Here is a 22,929-nt window from a genome sequence, read left to right as displayed (position 1 = left end):
GTTCCAGGTGGTGTTTCAGTTCACTAGCGAATTTATTAAAATGTGTATTGATTGAGCGTCAATTGCCTTCCAGGGCCAGGTACTTGGGAGACATAAGAGAAACAAAACACAAAGATTCCTGCCCTCATGAGGCTTCTTCAAACATTTACTGAGTAGTAGAATGTGCTGAGAAAGGGACAAGGCACTGGGTGAGGTGTTGAATGAGGTTAGGACCTGCTCCCTGACCCTAGGGAATTTTTAAATTACTAAAGATGATGAGAGTCAGATGAGTCCGTTAGTCATTGTCAGGGGTTAAACTGCATGGAAGAGGCCAGCAGGGTGGTAGAAACTCAGATGAAGGAGCAGGAAAGGTCTCCCCAGAGGGAGAGGATTAGAAGGCGTGTGCCTGGGCTGCACCTCGTGGAATTCCTGAGTCCTGCACAGAATTCCAAACCTGCACAGATGAGGGGTTGGAGGGCTTTTCAAGTGGGCAAACTCAGCGAGCAATGAAGTGGAGAATAGCTGGTCATGATATGCTTACGGGATGTTGCTTCTGGCCTCACCAGGGAGGGGAATTCATTCATTCTTCTGCGACTCAGTGCCTTCTTCAGTGCCCATTGTGTGCTAGGCACAGTGGTGTTCACCAGGCACAGCGGTGAACAACACAGAAGTTTCTTCCCCATGGGGCTAACACCCTAGAGAAGGAAACTGCACCATCAAACCTGTAAATAAGCCACACACAGGGCAACAGGAGGTAAAGGAGGTGGGAGAGCTACTGTAAAAAGGGTGGTAAGTGTGTGTGTGGGGGGGGGGGGGGCGGGGGCAGGATTTGGACTTGTGGAGATAGAAAGTAGGGAGCCGTGGCAGGTCTCTGGGTAGAGAAAGCAGTGGTTATGAAAGGTTAGTCTGACAGTGATTGGGACGGCAGGAGCTTGGAGTTAAGGAGACCAAATAGGAGTGGATTCTAACTATTTAGGTGTAAGAAGGTTCCAGACAAGTGGGTGTCTGTGGGAAAAGAGAGAGAAGATGTTAGAGGGATTTATTTAGAAGGGAAAATCCATTGGGCTTGGTGATGAATTGGATATGGTTATAAAGAAGGTGAAAGAATGAATGACTCTGCATTTACAGAAGGGCAGATGAATGATGTGGTGGGTTGCCATACTGAGACATCCATGTAGAAAGGCTTTGTAGGTGGATGAAGAAATGGACAAAGAGCTCAGGTGAGAGAAGCAGACAGGGGGTAAAATTTGGAGAATCAAAAAGAATGCTCCAGGAAGTGATTAAACTTCCCGATGGTAAAAAAGTAGAAAGAAGTGTAAAAATTCTAGGTGAGCCTTGAACATCCGCTGAATAAATGGAGAGGTATACCATGTTCATAAATGGGACATTTTAATATTATAAAGATATCCACTCTTCCTAAATTTAACTATACATGTCATTAATGTGTTTCCTAAGGTTAGATACATTGGTTCCAGAATTCACATGGACGAGTAAAGGTTCCAGAATAGTCAAAGCAACTTTGGACTAGGACTATAGGTGCACACCACCATGCATGGCAAATTTTTTCTGTAATTTTCATAGAGACGGGGGTCTCCCTATGTTGCCAGGCTAATCTTGAACTCCTGGGCTCAAAGGATCCATCTGCCTTGGCCTTTCAAAGTGGTGGGATTACAGGTGTGTGCCACTGCGCCTGGCCAACAGGAACCAAACCTGACTCATGTTTGTGTCGCCCCAAGCCAGGCACTGTAGCTTGTGTGAAAATTGTCAGAATCGAAATGGAGCCACTAATGTTAAGAAAACCCTGACAAATAGAGCCGGGGAAGGCCATGAAGAGAGGGTTCTTGTGCGTGCATGCCTGATAACACAAAGGACTCTCTGGAAAAATCGCAACCTTGCACAAAGGCCACTGCAATCTCCCCAAAACACTAGTCCTGCAAGGACATGGCCGAGCCACTGGCTGTCCTACTTTGAACTGGCATCGCCTTCATTATGGATCTTTGTAGCCACAGATAATTATTTTCAAACAATTGTGCAATCCGCCTCATTTTTTTTAAAGCCTTTGCTTTCTTTGCCTCTCTGAATATGCACAAGTTTACTATGGCATGCATATTTCTATTGCAATGCTCTATTGCAAAATATCTTTTTCTTTTAGAGATCCTCTCTGTTATTTAGGTTGTCACTTGCATGCAACAGGCATTGAATAAGTGCTGAATTGACTTAAATTTGCTCTGAGGATGAGGCAGTGCTGGCTGAGAAGGAGCCGGGATCTCCTGGTGCGCTTTCCACACCCCAGAAGGTCCACTTCCACCTCAGCCCCACACTGCTTGGTCTCAGCAACCTGACATGGCAGGGCTGAGCAGGTCCGAAATGCCTTGGCATTCCTTCCTTGTCGGAGTCTCAGGGCACTTACCGAAGGAGGCAACGGGCCTATTTCCCTTTACAGGACACCTTCGGGACACCGGTTTTAACCTGCTCAGGGTCTCATCGCCTTTCCCAGCCAGGCCAGCGGCCAGAGTGACACTGTCCCCCAGGGTTTAACTTAGGGTCCATTCTACCTCTCATTTTCTCTAAAAAACCCCAACCAACCAACAAACCAAATTCCACATGCTGCATATTTTAAAAGCATTTCAAGGTTTATTCTTTAAAACGGAAGGAGGACTTGGGAGACCGAAGCAGGTGGATCATGAGGTCAGGAGTTCGAGACCAGCCTGGCCAACATGGTGAAACCCCGTGTCTACTAAAAATACAAAAATTAGCCGGGCATGGTGGCACATACCTGTAATCCCGCCTACTCGGGAGGCTGAGGCAGGAGAATCGCTTGAAACCGGAAGGCGGAGGTTGCAGTGAGTCGAGATCGCGCACTGCTCTCCAGCCTGGGCAACAACAGCAAAACTCCGTGTCAAAAATAAAAAATAAAGGAGAAGGAAATATTTCTCAAGTAGCGACTGCAACTTCCATCGTCAAATTTTCATTCCAAGCTATAAATGGAGATGACTGTCCACTTTTCAGGTACAAAATAGGACAAAAGGCTTCTTGCAAACGTAGAAGAGCAAAAGCAAAATCCTCCACTAGAAAGCGCCCCCATCTCTAATCTCTAACAGTGAGAGCCTCAGGAAGGGTTCCGCAGACGCTCATTTAAAGCAAACTTTTTCAATGACCTTGAGAGTGGCTGCACTTACACGCGGAGAAGCAAATCGACCGCAGCTGGAAAGGCGCTGAGTCGAGCGTGAGAGGAACACCGGTTTTACCTAAGGGAGAGTGGAAGAGAGAAGGGAGTTCCCCAAGGGCCCCGGCCCCTTCGCCTCGCTGGGGCCCCGCGGCCAGGCTCCTCGCACCGCAGCCCGGGCTGTGCAGAAGCGGAGAGGCGGAAGGTGTTCTCAGAACTTTCATTTTCCACCCTGCAGCAGTCCTGAGCCTCGGCTGGAGAACTCGGATTCTTGCGAAAGGGCGAGGTCCAGCAGGGGCGGGACGGGGGCGGTGGCGATAGGGCGGGGCCGGGGCGGTGAAGGGCCTGGGGGGCGGGGGCGGGGGCGGGGCGAGGCCGCCGCGGTCCGGACCCCAGACGTGGGCTCCGGGCTCTGCACCCAGCTCCTGCCCGGGCGCGCACACGCGCTTCCTCTCTTGAACTCCCGGGCGTCCGGCGGCTAAGGTCCCGGAGCGTTCACGAGAATCCGGGTCCCAGCGAGTCCAGGGTCCGCTCCTCCAGCTGCGCCCCGGACGCACGAGCCGGCCAGCCTCGGGGAGAGGGCGCGGGGGCGCTGGGGGTTCTTACGGAAGATGAGGAAGCCCGACAGCAAGATCGTGCTGCTGGGGGACATGAACGTGGGGAAGACGTCGCTGCTGCAGCGGTATATGGAGCGGCGCTTCCCGGACACGGTCAGCACGGTGGGCGGCGCCTTCTACCTGAAGCAGTGGCGCTCCTACAACATCTCCATCTGGGACACCGCAGGTGAGGCCGGCGCCGCAGGAGCCACACCGCCCTGGGGCTCAGCCGGGGACCGGGGGCGCGGGGCTTCCAGCAGGGCACCCGGCCGCGCACAGGGTCCCGGCCTCGGACAGCAGATGCCTCCTTCTCGGGGTTTCCCACGCGTCCTCCCTTGCTGGTTGGGCTGAGCTCTGCCCGCTCAGCCACTCGGTGACCTCAGCGACAATCCAGGTTGCAGAGAACCCGCTGGTTACTTATGTACCTAAGCTGCCTTTGCTCCCGAGCCCCGCGTTCCTGCTCTGCCGCCCTGGGAACCAGAGACGCTCCTCTGTGGCTGCTTTGTTAGTTATTTTCAGTTTTCACGTACCCGTAGGAACATGAGCTCCTTTGAGATTCACTTGAGGGGTGAGCAGAGCTGGTGTTATTAGCCCCTTTCTAAGAAAAGTAAAATGAGGCACAGTGTTCCCCTCTGCTGGGTTTAGTCAGGAGAGAGGAAATAGAACTGGAGCCTCCGGACCTCTCAGCCCGGAGCATATCTGCCTTTTACAGTTAATCTTCTGCTTGATCTTGGCTCAGATACGTCATATGGGTTTGGGTTTGGAGTGACTTCCGGTGGAAGCATTTTTAAGATAGGTAATGAGTTATTTTTATTGTGTAGTATTTGTGACTTTTCAAAAGTACAACTTAGAGGATCTCAATTCAGGCTTTCTGTTTAACTTTGGAAAATAACACTGGTGATTGTAGCGTTGCAATGGAATATATTTCCTTCTCCTTACAAAAGAATAAGATATTGTAAGTGAATGAAGAAACTGGAAATAGTGTGACACATTTTCAATGAGTGTGTTTTTAGAAGCCTGAAACTCTGAAAGTTCTGGCTTCTTTTATGTTAGCATTTTAAAAAGTCATATACCCAAAGGCCCCGTCCAGAATTCTTAAATTGCCATCTTGGGTGCACCAGTATGCTGAATAAACAAGATAATAATGAATTCTCTCTTTAAAACTGAATTAACGAAGCTCACAGAGGTACTTCCAGTTCTCCCCCTCCCTTTTGCCTTCTTTGATGCTTTATTATTATTATTATTATCATCCCAGTTAACATCATGACTAATTTATTGGCAATCGTCTTGTGTAAACAATGTCCCCCAGGTAAAGAGGTGCATTTCCCTGATCTTTGCTCCAACTCTGTCTTCCGCCCCAGGCTGCAGGATGAGGTTTACTGAGCTGACTCCCTCACACTGAGCATTTGGTAACGATGGAACGCATGCTCTAGAAGTCAAATCGAACCCAATTCACGAACCCAATTTGCTTTTGTACAAAGTCAAATTGAACCCAATTTGCTTTTGTGCAAAGCTTTGCCCCTCTGCTGCGTTCGCTGGCTGGCTGGGATTTACTGCTTCCCTTGGTTTACAAGTAGCAAGGTTAATGCAGGAGTGTTATTGGGGGACCCAAACCTAAAGCTCTGTAGCGGCCGCCGTTGGAGGCAGATTCTTAACACATGGCGTGTTTCTGGAACAAGAGCTGCCCTGCAGTGCTAGAAGGGCCCCTGCATCAGAGGCAATGAAGCAGTTTCGTTTCGACTGGCCTCTTGCTTCTTCAGCACCAAGCACATGATGCAGCCGGAATCTTGATCACCAGAGGATTTTGCAGTTGTGCTGATGTGATGCCCTGGATGTCTTGAAGCATTCCTGGGGGGCAGCAGCTCATTTCCTGGCATCCGAGGCTGCTGCTGCTTGTTCGAAAGATCCTAAGGGTGAATTATTAGAGCTCCTCAGAACAGAGGGTGGCCAGGCCCCTTCTCCACATTCCTGACTTCCTGTGTACACACTCAGGCGGCCCTGGCCCAGAGTTGGCAGGGACACAGGGCACCCTTGCCTGCCTCCTCAGTGGCCTGTGGCCTGACCGGGTACTTGAAGGGAAAAGAGAGGTAGGAACCTTTTCTATAATTGTTGGAAATTCAGAATTTAACTTTTAGGGGACGCTATTCTTTTCTTTCTTTTGTTTAGCTCCTAAACTTTCTCTCCATCCCACAGACATTGCTTTTCAAATTGTTTTTGTTGTAATTGTCATAACCGAGGCAGAATGATAAGGACCAGCCGGAGGAGGAACCATTTTGAAAGTTGCTTTTAGCAACACAAGGCAGGGTGGGCTGGGGTGGGGGTGCAGGTGTGCAGAGGGCGACAGGATGTTTAATAGTAAAAACGATTGCACGGGGGTCAGTGTACACCCAGTGCCTGGCTGCTTGTAGCCTGCAAGGCAGGCAGTGGATGGAGCTGAAGAGGGGGAATAGAGTTGGCAGGGCAGAAGTGCATTACCCTATTCCATTGACACAACAGTCCTCCAGAGGGAGGTGTGATTACTTGCATGTTAAAGATGAGGCCAGGTGTGGTGGCTCATGCCTGTAATCCCAGCACTTTGGGAGGCTGAGGCGGGTGGATCATGAGGTCAAGAGATCAAGACCATCCTGGCTAACATGGGGAAACCCATCTCTACTAAACATACAAAAATTAGCAGGGCGTGGTGGTGCACACCTGTAGTCCCAGCTGCTCGGGAGGCTGAGGCAGGAGAATCGCTTGAACCAGGGCAGCAGAGGTTGTAGTGAGCCAAGATCGCACCACTGCACTCCACCCTGGCGACAGAGCAAGACTCTATCTCAAAAAAAAAAAAAAAAAAAAAAGACAAGGCTGCGTGGTGGCTCATGCCTGTAATCCCAGCACTTTGGGAGGCTGAGGCGGGCAGATCACTTAAGGTCAGGAGTTCGAGACCAGCCTGGTCAATGTGGTGAACCCCTGTGTCTACTAAAAATACAAAAATTAGCTGGGTGTGGTGGCTGGAGCCTGTAATCCTAGCTACTTGAGAGGCTGTGGCAGGAGAATCGCTTGAACCCTGGAGGCGGAGGTTGTGGTGAGCCAAGATTGCACCATTGCACTTCAGCCTGGGTGACAAGAGTAAGACTGTCTCAAAAAAAAAAAAAAAAAAAAAAAAAGATGGGAAGACAGCAGAAGTTAAGTGGGATTTAGACCTTGGTTCATCCAACTCCAACTCACCTTGTCTCATTATGCCCTTTTAGGGGGCATTTGCCACTCCCAGCCCTTGTCTAATTGGGTACACAGATGTGGAGTGGTTGCTGGGCATGGGTGGGTACATCCAGGAAGCAAACGGAGGTTGCCCAGCGAGGAGGCAGAGCCCTAGAAAACACACCGCTGTGTTCCTCTGTGTCGCGTCACGTGGTTGCTCAGGACAGCCTAAAGTGGTGTTGCCTGTTGTTGGCAAATATAAACTGAGCTTCCCCGGTGCCGGGCACTGTTGGGGCCCTCGTTCTACAGCAGTGAGCAGGGCGGCTGGCCGCTGCCCTGCAGGCTCTGCATTTGAGGAGGGGGAAAAGCAGGCAAGAAGTGAATGGTACAGCTTCACATCTGATCGTTGCTCTGAAGAAAACACAACAGGCTGATGAGAAAGCGGCTGGTGTGCCCAGCACAGACCTGGTCCCCAGAGCCCTGGAGACAGAATGCTCTCCGCATTTGTTTTCCTTCCCTTCTCAAGGCCGTGGACTGATGGCCGGGAGGTGGGGGGAGGGGGGGCATTACCTGACTCACGTTTGCATCCCCAGCACCTGGCCCTTGAAGAGCCAGCTTGGAAGGCGGCGGGGAGCCTAGAATTGAGCTGCTTCCCTATGCTGGCATCCAGCTCCAGCTGCGCCTCTGGGGACTGGGTGTTGGAGAGAGTGAGTGCATTTTGTATGTGGAATGGATGCACGTCTGTGGGAGCCTGAAGCCAGGCTGTGACAGACAGAACAGTGGCCACCGCAGAGATGACACATCCTGGTCTCTTGAGAGTCCTCTGGCCTTTGGGTCCTTCTGAGGCACCAGCAGAAGGTTATGTGGCCACACCAGGGCCTCCTCTCCAGCACAGGTGTTCCGGATGGTGGGCCTCCTAGTGTGAGCCTCCCAGCAATCTGCCTGACTGAGGACTTCCCACATCCCCAAGTCCTGCTCCTCTTTGTTCAACAATTCTTCCCTCATCCTATCTGTTCTTCCTCATCTTAATATAAACAGCAAGAAAAATCCACACCTTCAACACTTTGCTTGGAAATCTGCTCAGCTAAATATCCAACTTCATCACACATGGTTTTGCTTCCCTCACAGCTGTGGTGCATGACTCAGGTGAGGTCTCTGGCACCACATCCTCACTCCTCCAGCTGATAACACAGTCCTCATTCCGACCCCAGGCTTCCACCTGTAATTGGCTCCTCCTGGTGGAGGTGTTCATTACGAGGATGCAGGTTTTCTCTGCTATGCTTCTCGCTTCCTTCTGATTCCTCACCAGCAGGGCTGTTCATGTGCACCTTCCTGCCAACCATCTGTTTAGGCCAATCCAGGCTGCCCTCTCATGATCCTCAGATCCTCCCAGATCTGCCATCGCCTGGTTCTAAAGCCACTTCCATGTTCGTGACAGCCTCTCTCTGCTCCCGGTTCCAAAATCTGTGTCAGTTTCCTATTGCTGCTATAACGAATTAGTTACTTAAAACAACACAAATTTGCTGGGCATGGTAGCTCCTGCCTGTAATCCCAGCACTTTAGGAGGCCGAAGTGAAAGGATCACTTGAACCCAGGAGTTCAAGACCAGCCTGGGCAGCACAGGGAGACTGTCTCTACAAAGAATAAAGAAGCTAGCCAGGTGTAATGGTGCGCACCTGTAGTCCCAGCTACTTGGGTGGCTGAGGTAAGAGGATTTCTTGAGCCTAGGAGGTTGAGGCTGCAGTGAGCCATGATCATACCACTGCGCTCCAGCCTGGGCAACAGAGCAAGACCCTGTCTCAAATAAATAAATAAATAAAAATTAAAACCATAGATTTATTGTCTTTAAGTAGGCTGGAGGTCAAAAGTCCCAAATGAGCCTCTCACTGGGCTAAAGTCAAAGCTTGCAGGATTGCATTCCTTTCTGGAGGCTGAAAGGAGGAACCCGTTTCTTAGACTTTCCTGGCTTCTGGAGCCTGCCTGATTTCCTGGCTTTATCCTCTCTCCAAAAAGGCAGTCAGGTTAGGTCTGTTCTACACAGCATCCCTCTGAACCAGCCCCTCTGCTTCCCTCTTCTAAGGGTTTAAAGGACCCCTGTGATTTTGTGGGATCCATCCTGGTCCTTGTTTTCAGGGTGGCTGACTGGCAGGCTCAGCGTCCCTCACCCATGTGATGTGGGCACAGGTTCTGGAGATCAGGGCATCTGCCGGCCACAGCTGTGGCCATGGCTGTGTCATCTCCTTTTGCATCAGGCTCCTCCTGTATAATAAGGGAAGAAAGGGGCACCTGTCTGAGCATTGTTAGGAGTCAGCAAGTTAACGCTGGCAAAGTTCTCAAACAGTGGCCAGAATGAGGAAGTACCACGTGAGTTTTGCTAAACAAACATTGTCTCCTGGCCTTGGGTGCCTGTCACTGAGATTACACCAGCAGGCATGTTACAAAGGGAGGAGGGAGGGTCAGCTGGGCCCCCAGCAAACAAGTCTCTAATAAATGGGGAGGCCACGGCGAGGGGAGGGAAGGCGGGGGACACTCGCGGTGGCCGTGGTGAAGAGTGAGAATAAAAGTCGCCATCCGCCACCCGAGGGCTCAGCAACCTGGGAGCCCTGGCCATATTGAATTTCTTCCTTTGCTGTTTGGAGTCGAGCCGGGGGCCGGCTGATGACTAGTTTCACCCGCCGAAGGCACAGGCTGATTCACGTTTGCACTTCTCTGGCGTCCTCTGCCCAAGCTGCGAGGCAACAGTTCCTCTGTCTGTCTCAGCTAGAAGTCTGAGCTTTGGCACGAGGCTTGCAGACCCCAATGCTCTTGGTGCCAGAACCCAAGGACGGGTGGACGGCAAAGGTGTGGAAGAGAGATGGGCCCAGCCTCTGGCCTCTTTAGAGGATGCTGATGGCTGAGCCACCTGAGAAGGGATCAGGGTGCGATGGCCCTGGAATCTGTGTGACAAAAGGCAGGACTGAGAAGATGGAGGGCTCTGTGGTGTGGAATAGAGAGGACTGGAGCCCCAGTCCCAGGAACTGTTTGAGTGTTGGAAGGTTGTCACATGGAAGAGGAATTCAAGCCTCATTTGAGTTCTACTCCGGCGCATTAGAGTCGTCGGGGGTTTGTGGTGGGAGAGCAGGTGTGGCCTGTGTGTAACGGGATGGGCTGCCTCTGAAACTCGCGCTTCCAACACTTACAGTAATTGCCACTGTATGTGGGTTCCTGCCACGTGCCAGGCCCTATACAGGCTCCATACTCCTGGGCTACATCCTTTTCACAAGGCTCCTCCTGGGAGGCGTCAACGTTGCCGTCCTACAGACTGGGAAGCAGCATCTTACAGAGGGGAGGTGGCTCCCACAGTCGCTCCCTGACACAGTGCCAGGGCTGCTCATCTTCACAGCTTGGTCTTCCTGCCCTTGAGAACCCAAGGTCTGGATGCTGCTTGGCTCAGGACCTAGAGTACGGGTTTCTCAGTGGATCAGGTCCCTCCCTCCCAAGCCGAAATGCAAGGAGTTTTCAAGGAAAGGCTCGTGATGGGTTTAGGATCTCAGGTTCTCCAGGCGCTCTCTGGCCTCAGAGGTGCTGTGAACTCAGGCTGGGCTCTGCAGGGAATGAACATGCTGCTTTGCTCATGCAGGCTCTTTCGTAAGCCCCAGGCAAGATTCTGAGCAATTGGTTTAAGAGCTTTCTCTTTACTTGAACAACTGCAGTGCAGCCCAGGAGAGGACGCTGGAGTTTCTGGTTGTGAAATCTTGGTGCCTGGAGGAGGGAGAATGTAAATGCTTGTTCCCGTGAAGTTAGCTAAGAGACTGGCCTGCATCCTGTGAACTGCTGTCTGTCCGAGGCAGAGCCCAGGTGGCTTTTGTGAAGGACAAAGGTGGCTTGTGGGTGAAGGTGCCGAATGAGAGGGACAGTTCAGCTCTGAGGACCGCGAGCCCCCACCTCTCTCCTTCCAGTCCACACGGAAGCCTCAGCCCCCAGCCCCATGACAGCTGCTCCTTAGGGAATGGGGTGGAGGCTGTGTCATATGTGTTGCTGCTTCAGGTTGGAACTGTGATGATGCTGTGGGTGGGCCTGGGGAACAGCTCTCTTTGGCAGGGACCCCATGGGTGGCTGAGAGTCGGCACTTTTGACTCACGTGTGAGGACTGCACATTTTTTAAAAGCCTTGAGAGATGGGTGCAGAAGTGAATGCACAGCCTGCAAAACACGTGGAGCCAGGGGGATTTTATTTCTTTATATAATTATTTAATTTTTTTGAGACAAGGTCTTGGTCTGTTGTCCAGCTGGAGTGCAGTGGGGTAACCACAGCTCACTGTAACTTCAACCTCCCAGGCTCAAGCAATCCTCCTACCTCAGCCTTCTGAGTAGCTGGGACCACAGGTGTGCACCCTTATTTAAAAAAATTTTTTTTCTTTTTGTAGAGATGGGGTCTTGCTACATTGCCCAAGCTGGCCTTGAACTCCTGGACTAAAGTGATCCTCCTACCTTGGCCTCCCAAAGTGCTGGCATTACAGGCATGAGCCACTGTGCCCAGCCAGGAGTCAGATTTTAGCTGGCTTTCCTATTACATTAGTTTCTATTTTAGCCTCACTCAGGAGAGGCTTCCGAGTGGTTTTTGAGGCCTTAATATGGTGACCCTCAGCCTGACAATTAGTGTTTGTGTGCCTGGAGACCATTTGGTCAATTACACGGTCTTTCTACAGATCCGGGGGCTGACACAGGCCTGCTGCTGGTTGTTGTAAATAAAGTTTTATTGGCACAGCCACATGCACATGCATGCACTTAAATGCATTGTCTATGGCTGTTTTCACTTTGTAATGGCAGATTTGAGTCATTGCAACAGAGATCAGACAGCACCGAAAGCCAAACATATTTACTATCTGGCCCTTTGCAGAAAACATTTGCTGATACCTGGTTTAGGTTGTGTAAAGGAGATAACGCTTCTCTAAAAGTCTGTTCCCATAGGTATAGACACTTCTAAAAAGGTTTAATATTCAGCAATCGTAGGACCCCAAGATTCAGTTCAACTCAACAAGCAGCTCTCAAGTTTCTACTGTGTGTGTGTGCTGAGCTAGAGTGGTGTGAGGGTGGATTTAAGATGAACACCAGCTCCTACTGAACAAAAGATCTTGGAAGAAATGCCAGTTAAGGTTTGTATCTGGAAGGTCAATCTGCAAAACCCCAGGCGCATGGGGGTCCACATGGTCACCTCTACTGAGGACTTTGAACAGGTGCCTTCTGGGTGTAAGGCCTCATTTGTAGAGTCCCTCTGCTTTATTGACCAGCAACAGTGGCCTGAATATGAATGTGGGTATTAAGATAGGGGAAGGAGAATTAACTGATTGTCCTGGCCTCAGCAGGAGTGGACAAAGCGACATTATACTCGGAGATTGCAGAGCACAGTGGCCGCTTGCGAGCAGTGTGTGCTGGGAGGCTCGGCCCACAGCCTTCTGGAGTGGCGCCTGGGAATCTCGGGGTGCCAGGGGGACCTTGCAGGCCCTTTAGTGCGCTGTGGTTCAGGAGAAACTTAATTAAGGTCAACTGTGTTTGTTAACGAGCACCTGAGTCACATTGAATGCCTTTGGGAGACAATTTCATGCTTTGTTATCTTTAAGCTCTCTGGAGAAATAGAAAATTTTATGTATGTCTGTATGTATGTATGTATTTGAGATGGAGTCTCGCTCTGTCCCCCAGGCTGGAGTGCAGTGGCATGGTCTCGGCTCAGTGCAAGCTCCGCCTCCCGGGTTCATGCCATTCTTCTGCCTCAGCCTCCCAAGTAGCTGGGACTACAGGCGCCCGCCACCATGCCCAGCTAATTTTTTTGTATTTTTAGTAGAGACGGGGTTTCACTGTATTAGCCAGGATGGTCTCGATTTCCTGATCTCATGATCTGCCCGCCTCAGCCTCCCAAAGTGCTCGGATTACAGGTGTGAGCCACCGCACCTGGCCCTATTTATTTATTTTTAAATTTTTTTTTTTTTTTTTGAGACGGAGTCTCGCTCTGTTGCCCAGGCAGGAGTGCACTGGCATGATCTCGGCTCGCTGCAACCTCTGCCTCCTTGGGTTCAAGTGATTCTCCTGCCTTAGCTTCCCGAGTAGCTGGGATTATGGGCGCCCACCACCGTGCCCGGCTAATTTTTGTATTTTTAGTAGAGACAGGGTTTCACCATGTTGGTCAGGCTAGTCTTGAACTCCTGACCTCAAGCAATCCACCCGCCTTGGCCTCCCAAAGTGTTGGGATTACAGGCGTGAGCTACTGCGCCCGTCTTATTTATTTATTTATTTATTTATTTATTTATTTTTGAGACAGGGTCTTCTTCTGTCACCCAGAGTGGAATGCAGTGCTGTGATCTTGGCTCCCTGCAGCTTTGACCTCGTGGGCTCAAGCAATCCTCCCACCTCTCAGCTGGGACTACAGCACCACCACACCTGGCTAATTTATATATTATATATATATATATTATATATATATATATATATATATTTTTTTTTTTTGTAGAGACAGGGGTCTCAGTATGTTGCCCAGGCTGGTCTTGAACTCCTGGGCTCAAGATATCCTCCCTGCTTGTTCTCCCCAAGTGCTGAGATTACAGGCATGAGCTACCATGCCTGGCTGAAACTTTATGATGCCAGATCAAATTGCCCTTCTTTCTGTATTGAGACTTCACATAACATCCCTCTCCAAGAAGAATAAATTTTGTACAAACATAGACACATGTACAAACACACATGCCTAAACAGGTGTTGATTCTTAGGATAATGGATTCATCACTGCGATGACAGAGTTCCATGGTCCAGCTGGCCACGAACGCTGGCCCAGGCAGGTTGCCCAGGCAGGTTCCAGCTTCGTTTCAACCCTGACTTCCCTGGTGCTGTCTCTTCTGCACCTCACTGAGGGGTCTGTCAGGCCTCCTGGATCTGGTCACCTTGCCTGCTCAGAGCCCCTCCAGCACTCCCCAGCTTATCGCTCCTCTTGTCTGCCTGCTGGCACCTGAGCCCTGATGCACGATTTGCAGTTTGTCCTGTGTGCCCTGTCTTTCCTCTGTTCTCACAGGTGCTTACAGTGTCTCTGGCAATGCCCAGCTTGAATTTTATCCCATCTTTCAGTGAAGCATTTCTTGGTCTTTGTAGCAGAGGAAAGAATTCCTCCTTCCACCAAACTGCTACAGAGTGACCTTGCACCCCGTAGTACATACTGCTGGTGTCTGTTTTTCTGATCTCTTTTTCTTTCCTTGGATTTATAAACTCCTTGGGGTTTAGTCACTTGGAGTTTCCCACAGAATGTTAACGCTTTGCTCTGTGATATTTTTGAAACTAAGTTTTTGCTGAAGGAAACTTTTGAAAGCAGTGGGAAAAATTTACAGAGTGACATTAGCAGTTTCATTTTCCTAGCGATGTATTGACCCTGAATGATAAAATTAGTGTGGAAATAGCATTGTCCTGAGTGCTATGATACAATAGGCCATTGTGTGCGTGGTAGGGAACTGTGGGTCTGGGGCATTAATTATATGGTATCCTAAAAAACTTCTTTAGTAGCTCTTGATTTCTTTTGAGTTCAGTATCATTACAAATCTATTAAAAAGATTAACACACCAGGACTGCTTCTGCGAAGATGGAAAAGATGTATTTTCCCCTACTCTTCCCTCTAATTACAGCCCAAAACCTTGGATTTTATCTTAAAAGCAAACATAAGACTCTGGAAGGTGGCAAGGAGAAGGCAGATCCACTAGATACCTCGGGAATGTGTTTCAGGAAAAACCTCTAAACACGAGTTTTTCCTCTGCTCTCCCAGCGCCACAGCCATCATTGACACAGGACACTCCTGCGAGCAAAGGTGGAGGGTTTTTCCCACACACCGAGCGGTGGACACCAGCTGGGTGTCCTCCAGTTTAACTCCAACACCATCTACCCGGAGGTAGCGTCTCATACCACAGGGTGAGGGCTCAGTCCCACAAGACCACCCTTTCCTTCCCCCTAGTTGCAATTCCAGGCCTCTGGAATTTCTGATCCACCGGCTTCAGGTGGGGGTTCCCACGACCCCGTCTTTGGGTTCAATTAATTTGCTGGGAAACGGCTGCTTATGTTTGTTTACTAGTTAATGGACAGGATATTGCAAAGGATACAAATGAACAACCACATGAAGAGACACATGGAGCAAGGTCTGGAAGGGGTGCCACGGAGTTGGGGTGCCGTGGAGTTGGGTGCCACGGAGTTGGGGTGCCACAGAGTTGGGGTCCATGGAGTTGGGGTGCCACGGAGTTGGGGTGCCACAGAGTTGGGGTCCACGGAGTTGGGGTGCCACAGCGTTGGGGTGCCCTTGTGGCATGGGGGTGAGTTCTTCTTTACCTTCCTGTCGGCCTCCATGTGCTCGGCTTTCCGGGAGCTCCCTGAACTCTGTTTTCTGGGCCTCTTAGGGAGACTTCATTGGTTGTCTGTGGTTGAGGCATGGGCATCATGTCAAAATGTGATTGGAAAGGCCGGGTGTGGTGGCTCAGGCCTGTCACCCCAGCACTTTGGGAGGCCGAGGAGGGTAGATCACTTGAGGGCAGAAGTTCGAGACCAGCCCGGCCAACAAGGCGAGACTCTGTCTCTACTAAAAATACAAAAATTAGCTGCGCGTGGTGGCGCATGCCTGTAATCCCAGCTACTCAGGAGGCTAAGGCAAGAGGGTCGTTTGAACCCAGGAGGCAGAGGTTGCAGTGAGCTGAGATTATGCCACTGCACTCCAGCCTGGGCAACAGAGCAAGACTCCATCTCAATTAAAAAAAATAAAAATAAAAATAAAGAATTTAAAAAAGTGTGATTGGATAAAAAGGTTGCAATCTAAGCCCAGCAAGACCTGTCTGTTCAGATTCCCTGGGCCTTTCTGCAGCATTCCTTCCTCTAGGGTATGGGGCAGGACCCTCTCTGGAAGGAGGGTCTAATGACCCACAATCAGATTAGAGTCCTGCCTGGGCCAGGTGAAAGGAGGGCAGGAGAAAGACTGTCACAATGGCCGCAAGAACCGTGAGCTGGGAAGTGTGGATGAAAAGACACAGTGGTGAGTTCCCTGGATTCCAAATTCAGGGCTGAAGAAGCTAGAAATTCAGAAATGCCAAAGGGCACAGGCAAAATGAATCTGCATTCAAGAATTCAGCTTTTGTCTGAAATATTCCTTCCTGCTTAACCCAAGCTGATACAAATCAACACACTTAACTTTTAGTAGCTTATATTCTAACACAGACCAAGTTAAGCTTATAGCTCCAAGCAAAGCATTTCGTAAATATTTGCTGATTTGTTTTGTGGACTCACAAGATGTTGATGGCAACGGATGTCTTTCCTCCCTCTGGCCTGGCCGCTCTCTGCACACTGGTCTTAAGCCTCTGAAATAGCTCAGCTACCTAGTGCTAGGGTTCTGCAAGGAAGTCAGGGTAGTGTCCTATGAAAAACTGGCCTGGGAAGTTTTGAATCATCACACACACGTTCAGGCCTCTGGGTTCTGTAGGGACCCAGCCCTTACCTTGCTGGAGCCCCTGGGCTGTGAGTAGTAGGCATTTATCATGCTTCTGGGTGCCAGACATCACACTCGGCGCCTTCTGGCATGGTCTGTTGTTCCGGCATCCACTTTGTGTGCTTGGTGTTATCCTCGCCTCTCGGTGCAGATGAGGAAGCTGAGGCCCAGAGAGCCTAGGGAGCTTGCCCCAGGTCGCACTCCAGGTTGGGGAGTGCAGATTTGAGGTGGGTTTTTGTCAAAGTCCACCCTTCCTGGCACTGAGCTGGTTAAGAGGCTACGACGGAGCCTGGACCCCTCACATTGGAGCGGTGCACACCGATAGACCCCGCATAAAACAGGAACAGAACAGACCTAACCAAGAAATCAGGTGAGCCCACTGTGCTCTCCTGGTGCCTTCATGAGGATGGAGGCGGGTGAGACTGAATTGTGGACATTTCTAGAATGACAAGTTTTTTTTGTTCTTGTTTTTGTTTTTTGAGACAGAGTTTCATTCTGTTGCCCAGGCTGGAGTACAGTGGTGTGATCTTGGCTCACTGCAACCTCCACCTCCCAGCTTCAAGCGATTCTCCTGCCTCAGCCTCCCGAGTAGCTGGGACTACAGGTGTGCACCACCACACCCGGCTAATTTTTGTGTTTTTTGTAGAGTTGGGGTTTCACCATGCTGGCCAGGCTGGTCTCGAACTCCTGACCTCAAGTGAGCTGCCCACCTGGGCCTCCCAAAGTGCTGGAATGACAGGCGTGAGCCACCGTGCCCGGCCAAATTATGGTATTTTCTAATCTATCGTTTTGCCTTGCATTATTTAAAATTAAAAGAAAAATTGTTGGATCAAAACTGGCATTCTAACTGAAGTTGCCTTGAGGATAACAGTGTCTTTTATTTTTGTATTCTGTTGACCAAGTTTTCTATTTATATTTTGAAAGTTCTTAATTTTATTACTAAGAGCCTTGGCGGCGTAAGGAGTTGCTCTGGTGGTGGCTACACAGTTATATAATACCTGCTATGGGAAACTTTTTCCTCCAGGTTGTATCTGAAATGCTTACCTATATTTTAAAGTAAGTGTTTAGATACAAAGAATAAATGGGACGGCCTATTTGCAATACTGTTGTGTAGGCTGATAGTCAGCATTAGCCTGTGGGGTCATGCAGGGTTTCCAAGACTGAGGTTCCAGTCTGTAGACTTTGGCCTTATATTAAAGCTTTGGCCTTAAATTATAGCCAATGCTTCCACAACACTTAGTATGTGCCAGAGGCTATGCAAAACGCTTCCCCATTTTAGCTCCTTTAATCCTCTCTGGGACCATAGCAGGTAGCAAGGTTGTTCTCCAGGAAGTGGTGGAGTGGGGATCTGATCTGGGCAGAGCTGTCTGAGGGTTTATGCACTTAATCTCACCAGCCTGCTGTGTCCTTCATAGAAGTGACTTGGGTCCTAAAGTGAGAGTGGAACTGGAAAGGAATTGCTCCAGGGATGCATTCACTCACACAACGTAATAAATATACATCGGGCTACATTCTATTTCGTGCACGGGGTGCCTGTGAACTAGAAAAGTCCTGCTGCACCCAACGGTAGTAAATGAAAAGTAGTTTCAACCTGTGGCCTGTCTCATCACTAACGAGATCAATGTATTAAGATTCCTGTTAACGCTTTCCGCATGTAGAATTACACGCACTTCATTCACATAGGAAGCTTGTTCACCTCGTGTCTGAGATGCGCTTTCTCGTTTAAGCAGAGCCAGCTGATTCAGTGTGTTTGAGGCAAGGGTCTGTTCCCTTTCCTGACCTTGGCTGCTCCAGTTCAGGACGGTCTGGTTAGAGGAGGCCCCGTGTAGACCGCTGTGATTTGGCACGACAGTCAGCTTCCTGTCCTTGACTGGTGGCATTCCAGGCTTCTGACATATGAGTCCTTGAGAAGGAAGAACACTTTCTATTGTTTGTGGTACGAAAGTTCAGCTTGGCCAGGCGTGGTGACTCATGCCTGTAATCCCAGCACTGCGGGAGACTCAGACGGGAGGATCCCTTGAGGTCAGAAGATAGATACCAGCCAAGGAGACATAGCGAGACCCTGTCTCTACCAAAAATTGAAAAAAAAATTGCCAGGCATGGTGGTGCACACCTGTAGGTTCAGCTACTGGGGAGGCTGAGGTGGGAGGATCACCTGAGTCTGGGAGTTTGAAGCTGCAGTGAGCCGTAACTGCACCACTGCACTCCAGCTTGGGCAACAGAGTGAGACCCTGTCTCAAAAACAAACAAACAAACAAACAAAAAACCCAAAAAACAAAAAACAGAAGTTCAGCTTGTACTGTTCACAAATGCTCCAGGTCAGTTAAGATTTGTGAGCCTGGGCGTCACCCAGTGCCATGCCATGACACACGCTTAGTGGCCCTGTCACACAGACCAAGGGTGGCCTGCAGAGCCGCTGAGTGCATCAATAAAAAACGAGGCATTTCTACTTAGAAATGGAAGACTCATGTGTAACCGTGCTTCCTTGTGGGTTGGAACTGCCTTTTGGGACGCTACCATCTCATGGCATAACTTGAAATGACTTATGTTGCCCAAATAGGTGAATTTAGGGGATGTACCTTTCCCCCACAGCTGTATTTGGGATCAGCAGGTATTCTTTTTAGATGAATCAATTGGAGCACTTTTAGAAAACAAAATGAAGATATGATCCTGTCTCTGAGTCTTAGTGAGCTCTTCTTAAAACTGTAGTAATAAACCTTATTTCCAGGGACAGTTATGAAGCTTAAATAAGATGACAGATGTGCAGGGGGCCCAGCGTGGTTCTCAACTCTCAGTAATGCAATGGCATCTTCTTTCTCCTGGCACGTCATAGGTTCCCTTAGCCTTTGTAAAGGGTGATAAGGATTAAATGGCTGAGGCTTTTTTTTTTGGGTGCCTGTCTCATGGGGTTTCTCTGCTATGTGAAGGAATCACTTTCAGAATTATGGATTGGAATGGCTCTGGTTGGGCACTGACTTTTCATCTGCTTTGCTGCATGCTTGGTCCTGGCTTCTGAGTGAAGACTACAGGATCCACGGTGTTTCTGTGGAGTCAGATCATGAAACAGGAATGTTCAGCTCAGAAGTAAATGCAACATTTTCCCCCACATCAAGGCTCTGTAGTCATTAATTGCTTAATAATAGAGAACGAAGGACGGTAAAGAGGTCCTTAACATTAGAGGGCATATTTTATAGACTCCTATTGTGCCCTTTTTATATGTTGCTTTGTACTTCTTTTTGAAGGGGAGTGCAGGAATTTTATCATCTTCCCGAGGTGGCACTGATGCACCTCTCTAGACTTGCCCAAGCTCTGGGGGCCCATGTGTCCACCTCAGTCACCACCTCAGCACAAGGATCTCCAAGCTCCTTCTAGTTTTAATATCCTGATGTGTGTACAGTGAACACTCAGTGAGTGTGAACTTGCTCATTCATTTATTCAGCACTTTTTGGAGGACTGCCCATAAATCAGACGCTCTGCTAAGCGTGGGCAAGTGGCAGTAGACAGAATACACAGCCCAACTGGGGAGACCGACCACAGACAGAGCATTCACAATACGATTTCTAACATGTGCTGTGAGGAAGAGTAGAGGGTGCTAGGATGGGCACTAGTTCGGGAGACCTAATATACTTATTTAATACTTTTTAAATTTTTGTGAGTACATAGTAGACATATATATTTATGGGGTACATGAAATGTGTTGATATAGGCATGCAATGCATAATAATTGCATCATGGAAAATGGGGTATCCATCCCTCAAGCATTTATCCCTTGTGTTACAAACAACCCAGTTACACTCTTAGGTATTTTTTTTGTTTTGTTTTTGTTTTTGTTTTTATTATTATACTTTAGGTTTTAGGGTACATGTGCACAATGTGCAGGTTTGTTACATATGTATCCATGTGCCATGTTGATTTCCTGCACCCATTAACTCGTCATTTAGCATTAGGTATATCTCCTAATGCTATCCCTCCCCCCTCCCCCAACCCCACAACAGTCCCCGGAGTGTGATGTTCCCCTTCCTGTGTCCATGAGTTCTCATTGTTCAATTCTCACCTATGAGTGAGAGCATGCGGTGTTTGGTTTTTTGTCCTTGCGATAGTTTACTGAGAATGATGTTTTCCAATTTCATCCATGTCCCTACAAAGGACATGAACTCATCATTTTTTATGGTTGCATAGTATTCCATGGTGTATATGTGCCACATTTTCTTAATCCAGTCTATCGTTGTTGGACATTTGGGTTGGTTCCAACTCTTTGCTATCGTGAATAGTGCCACAATAAACATACGTGTGCATGTGTCTTTATAGCAGCATGATTTATAGTCCTTTGCGTATATACCCAGTAATGGGATGGCTGGGTCAAATGGTATTTCTAGTTCTAGATCCCTGAGGAATCGCCACACTGACTTCCACAATGGTTGAACTAGTTTACAGTCCCACCAACAGTGTAAAAGTGTTCCTATTTCTCCACATCCTCTCCAGCACCTGTTGTTTCCTGATTTTTAATGATGGCCATTCTAACTGGTGTGAGATGTTATCTCATTGTGGTTTTGATTTGCATTTCTCTGATGGCCAGTGATGATGAGCATTTCTTCATGTGTTTTTTGGCTGCATAAATGTCTTCTTTTGAGAAGTGTCTGTTCATGTCCTTTGCCCACTTTTTGATGGGGTTGTTTGTTTTTTCTTGCAAATTTGTTTGAGTTCATTGTAGATTCTGGATATTAGCCCTTTGTCAGATGAGTAGGTTGCAAAAATTTTCTCCCATTCTGTAGGTTGCCTGTTCACTCTGATGGTAGTTTCTTTTGCTGTGCAGAAGCTCTTTAGTTTAATTAGATCCCATTTGTCAATTTTGGCTTTTGTTGCCATTGCTTTTGGTGTTTTAGACATGAAGTCCTTGCCCATGCCTATGTCCTGAATGGTATTGCCTAGGTTTTCTTGTAGGATTTTAATGGTTTTAGGTCTAACATGTAAGTCTTTAATCCATCTTGAATTAATTTTTGTATAAGGTGTAAGGAAGGGATCCAGTTTCAGCTTTCTACATATGGCTAGCCAGTTTTCCCAGCACCATTTATTAAATAGGGAATCCTTTCCCCATTGCTTGTTTTTGTCAGGTTTGTCAAAGATCAGATAGTTGTAGATATGCGGCATCATTTCTGAGGGCTCTGTTCTGTTCTATTGATCTATGTCTCTGTTGTGGTACCAGTACCATGCTGTTGGGGCCCTCCCAAGACTAAACCAGGAAGAAGTTGAATCTCTGAATAGACCAATAACAGGTTCTGAAATTGTGGCAATAATCAGTAGCTTACCAACCAAAAAGAGTCCAGGACCTGATGGATTCACAGCCGAATTCTACCAGAGGTACAAGGAGGAACTGGTACCATTCCTTCTGAAACTATTCCAATCGATAGAAAAAGAGGGAATCCTCCCTAACACATTTTATGAAGCCAGCATCATCCTGATACCAAAGCCTGGCAGAGACATAACCAAAAAAGAGAATTTCAGACCAATATCCTTGATGAACATTGATGCAAAAATCCTCAGTAAAATACTGGCCAACCGAATCCAGCAGCACATCAAAAAGCTTATCCACCATAATCAAGTGGGCTTCATCCCTGGGATGCAAGGCTGGTTCAACATACGCAAATCAATAAATGTAATCCAGCATATAAACAGAACCAAAGACAAAAACCACATGATTATCTCAACAGATGCAGAAAAGGCCTTTGACAAAATTCAACAACCCTTCATACTAAAAACTCTCAATAAATTAGGTATTGATGGGACGTATCTCAAAATAATAAGAGCTATCTATGACAAACCCACAGCCAATATCATACTGAATGGGCAAAAACTGGAAGCATTCCCTCTGAAAACTGGCACAAGACAGGGATGCCCTCTCTCACCGCTCCTATTCAACATAGTGCTGGAAGTTCTGGCCAGAGCAATCAGGCAGGAGAAGGAAATAAAGGGTATTCAATTAGGAAAAGAGGAAGTCAAATTGTCCCTGTTTGCAGATGACATGATTGTATATCTAGAAAACCCCATTGTCTCAGCCCAAAATCTCCTTAAGCTGATTAGCAACTTCAGCAAAGTCTCAGGATACAAAATCAATGTACAGAAATCACAAGCATTCTTGTACACCAATCACAGACAAACAGAGAGCCAAATCATGAGTGAACTCCCATTGACAATTGCTTCAAAGAGAATAAAATACCTAGGAATACAACTTACAAGGGATGTGAAGGACCTTTTCAAGGAGAACTACAAACCACTGCTCAATGAAATAAAAGAGGATACAAACAAATGGAAGAACATTCCATGCTCATGGGTTGGAAGAATCAATATCGTGAAAATGGCCATACTGCCCAAGGTAATTTATAGATTCAATGCCATCCCCATCAAGCTACCAATGACTTTCTTCACAGAATTGGAAAAAATTAGTTTAAAGTTCATATGGAACCAAAAAAGAGCCTGCATTGCCAAGTCAATCCTAAGCCAAAAGAACAAAGCTGGAGGCATCACGCTACCTGACTTCAA

General features: G+C 48.3%; 1 protein-coding gene across 2 annotated transcripts in view; it reads left to right on the top strand.

Moving 5' to 3' along the window:
- Positions 1–3,487: 3,487 nt before the first annotated feature.
- Positions 3,488–22,929, top strand: part of RAB20 (RAB20, member RAS oncogene family) — a 67,563-nt gene continuing 48,121 nt past the window's right edge. For both annotated transcript variants that reach the window (XR_004030212.1, XM_003270180.4), the window contains exon 1: positions 3,488–3,928. Coding sequence is in view for 1 of the 2 variants with exons in the window: in XM_003270180.4 (XP_003270228.1) it covers positions 3,757–3,928 (172 nt within the window). In the remaining variant the exon portion in view is untranslated. The remainder of the gene's footprint in view (positions 3,929–22,929) is intronic.

Source organism: Nomascus leucogenys, chromosome 5, assembly GCF_006542625.1.
Source record: "Nomascus leucogenys isolate Asia chromosome 5, Asia_NLE_v1, whole genome shotgun sequence".
NCBI classification, from domain to species: Eukaryota; Metazoa; Chordata; class Mammalia; order Primates; family Hylobatidae; genus Nomascus; species Nomascus leucogenys.
This window is presented reverse-complemented; position numbering and strand designations above follow the sequence as displayed.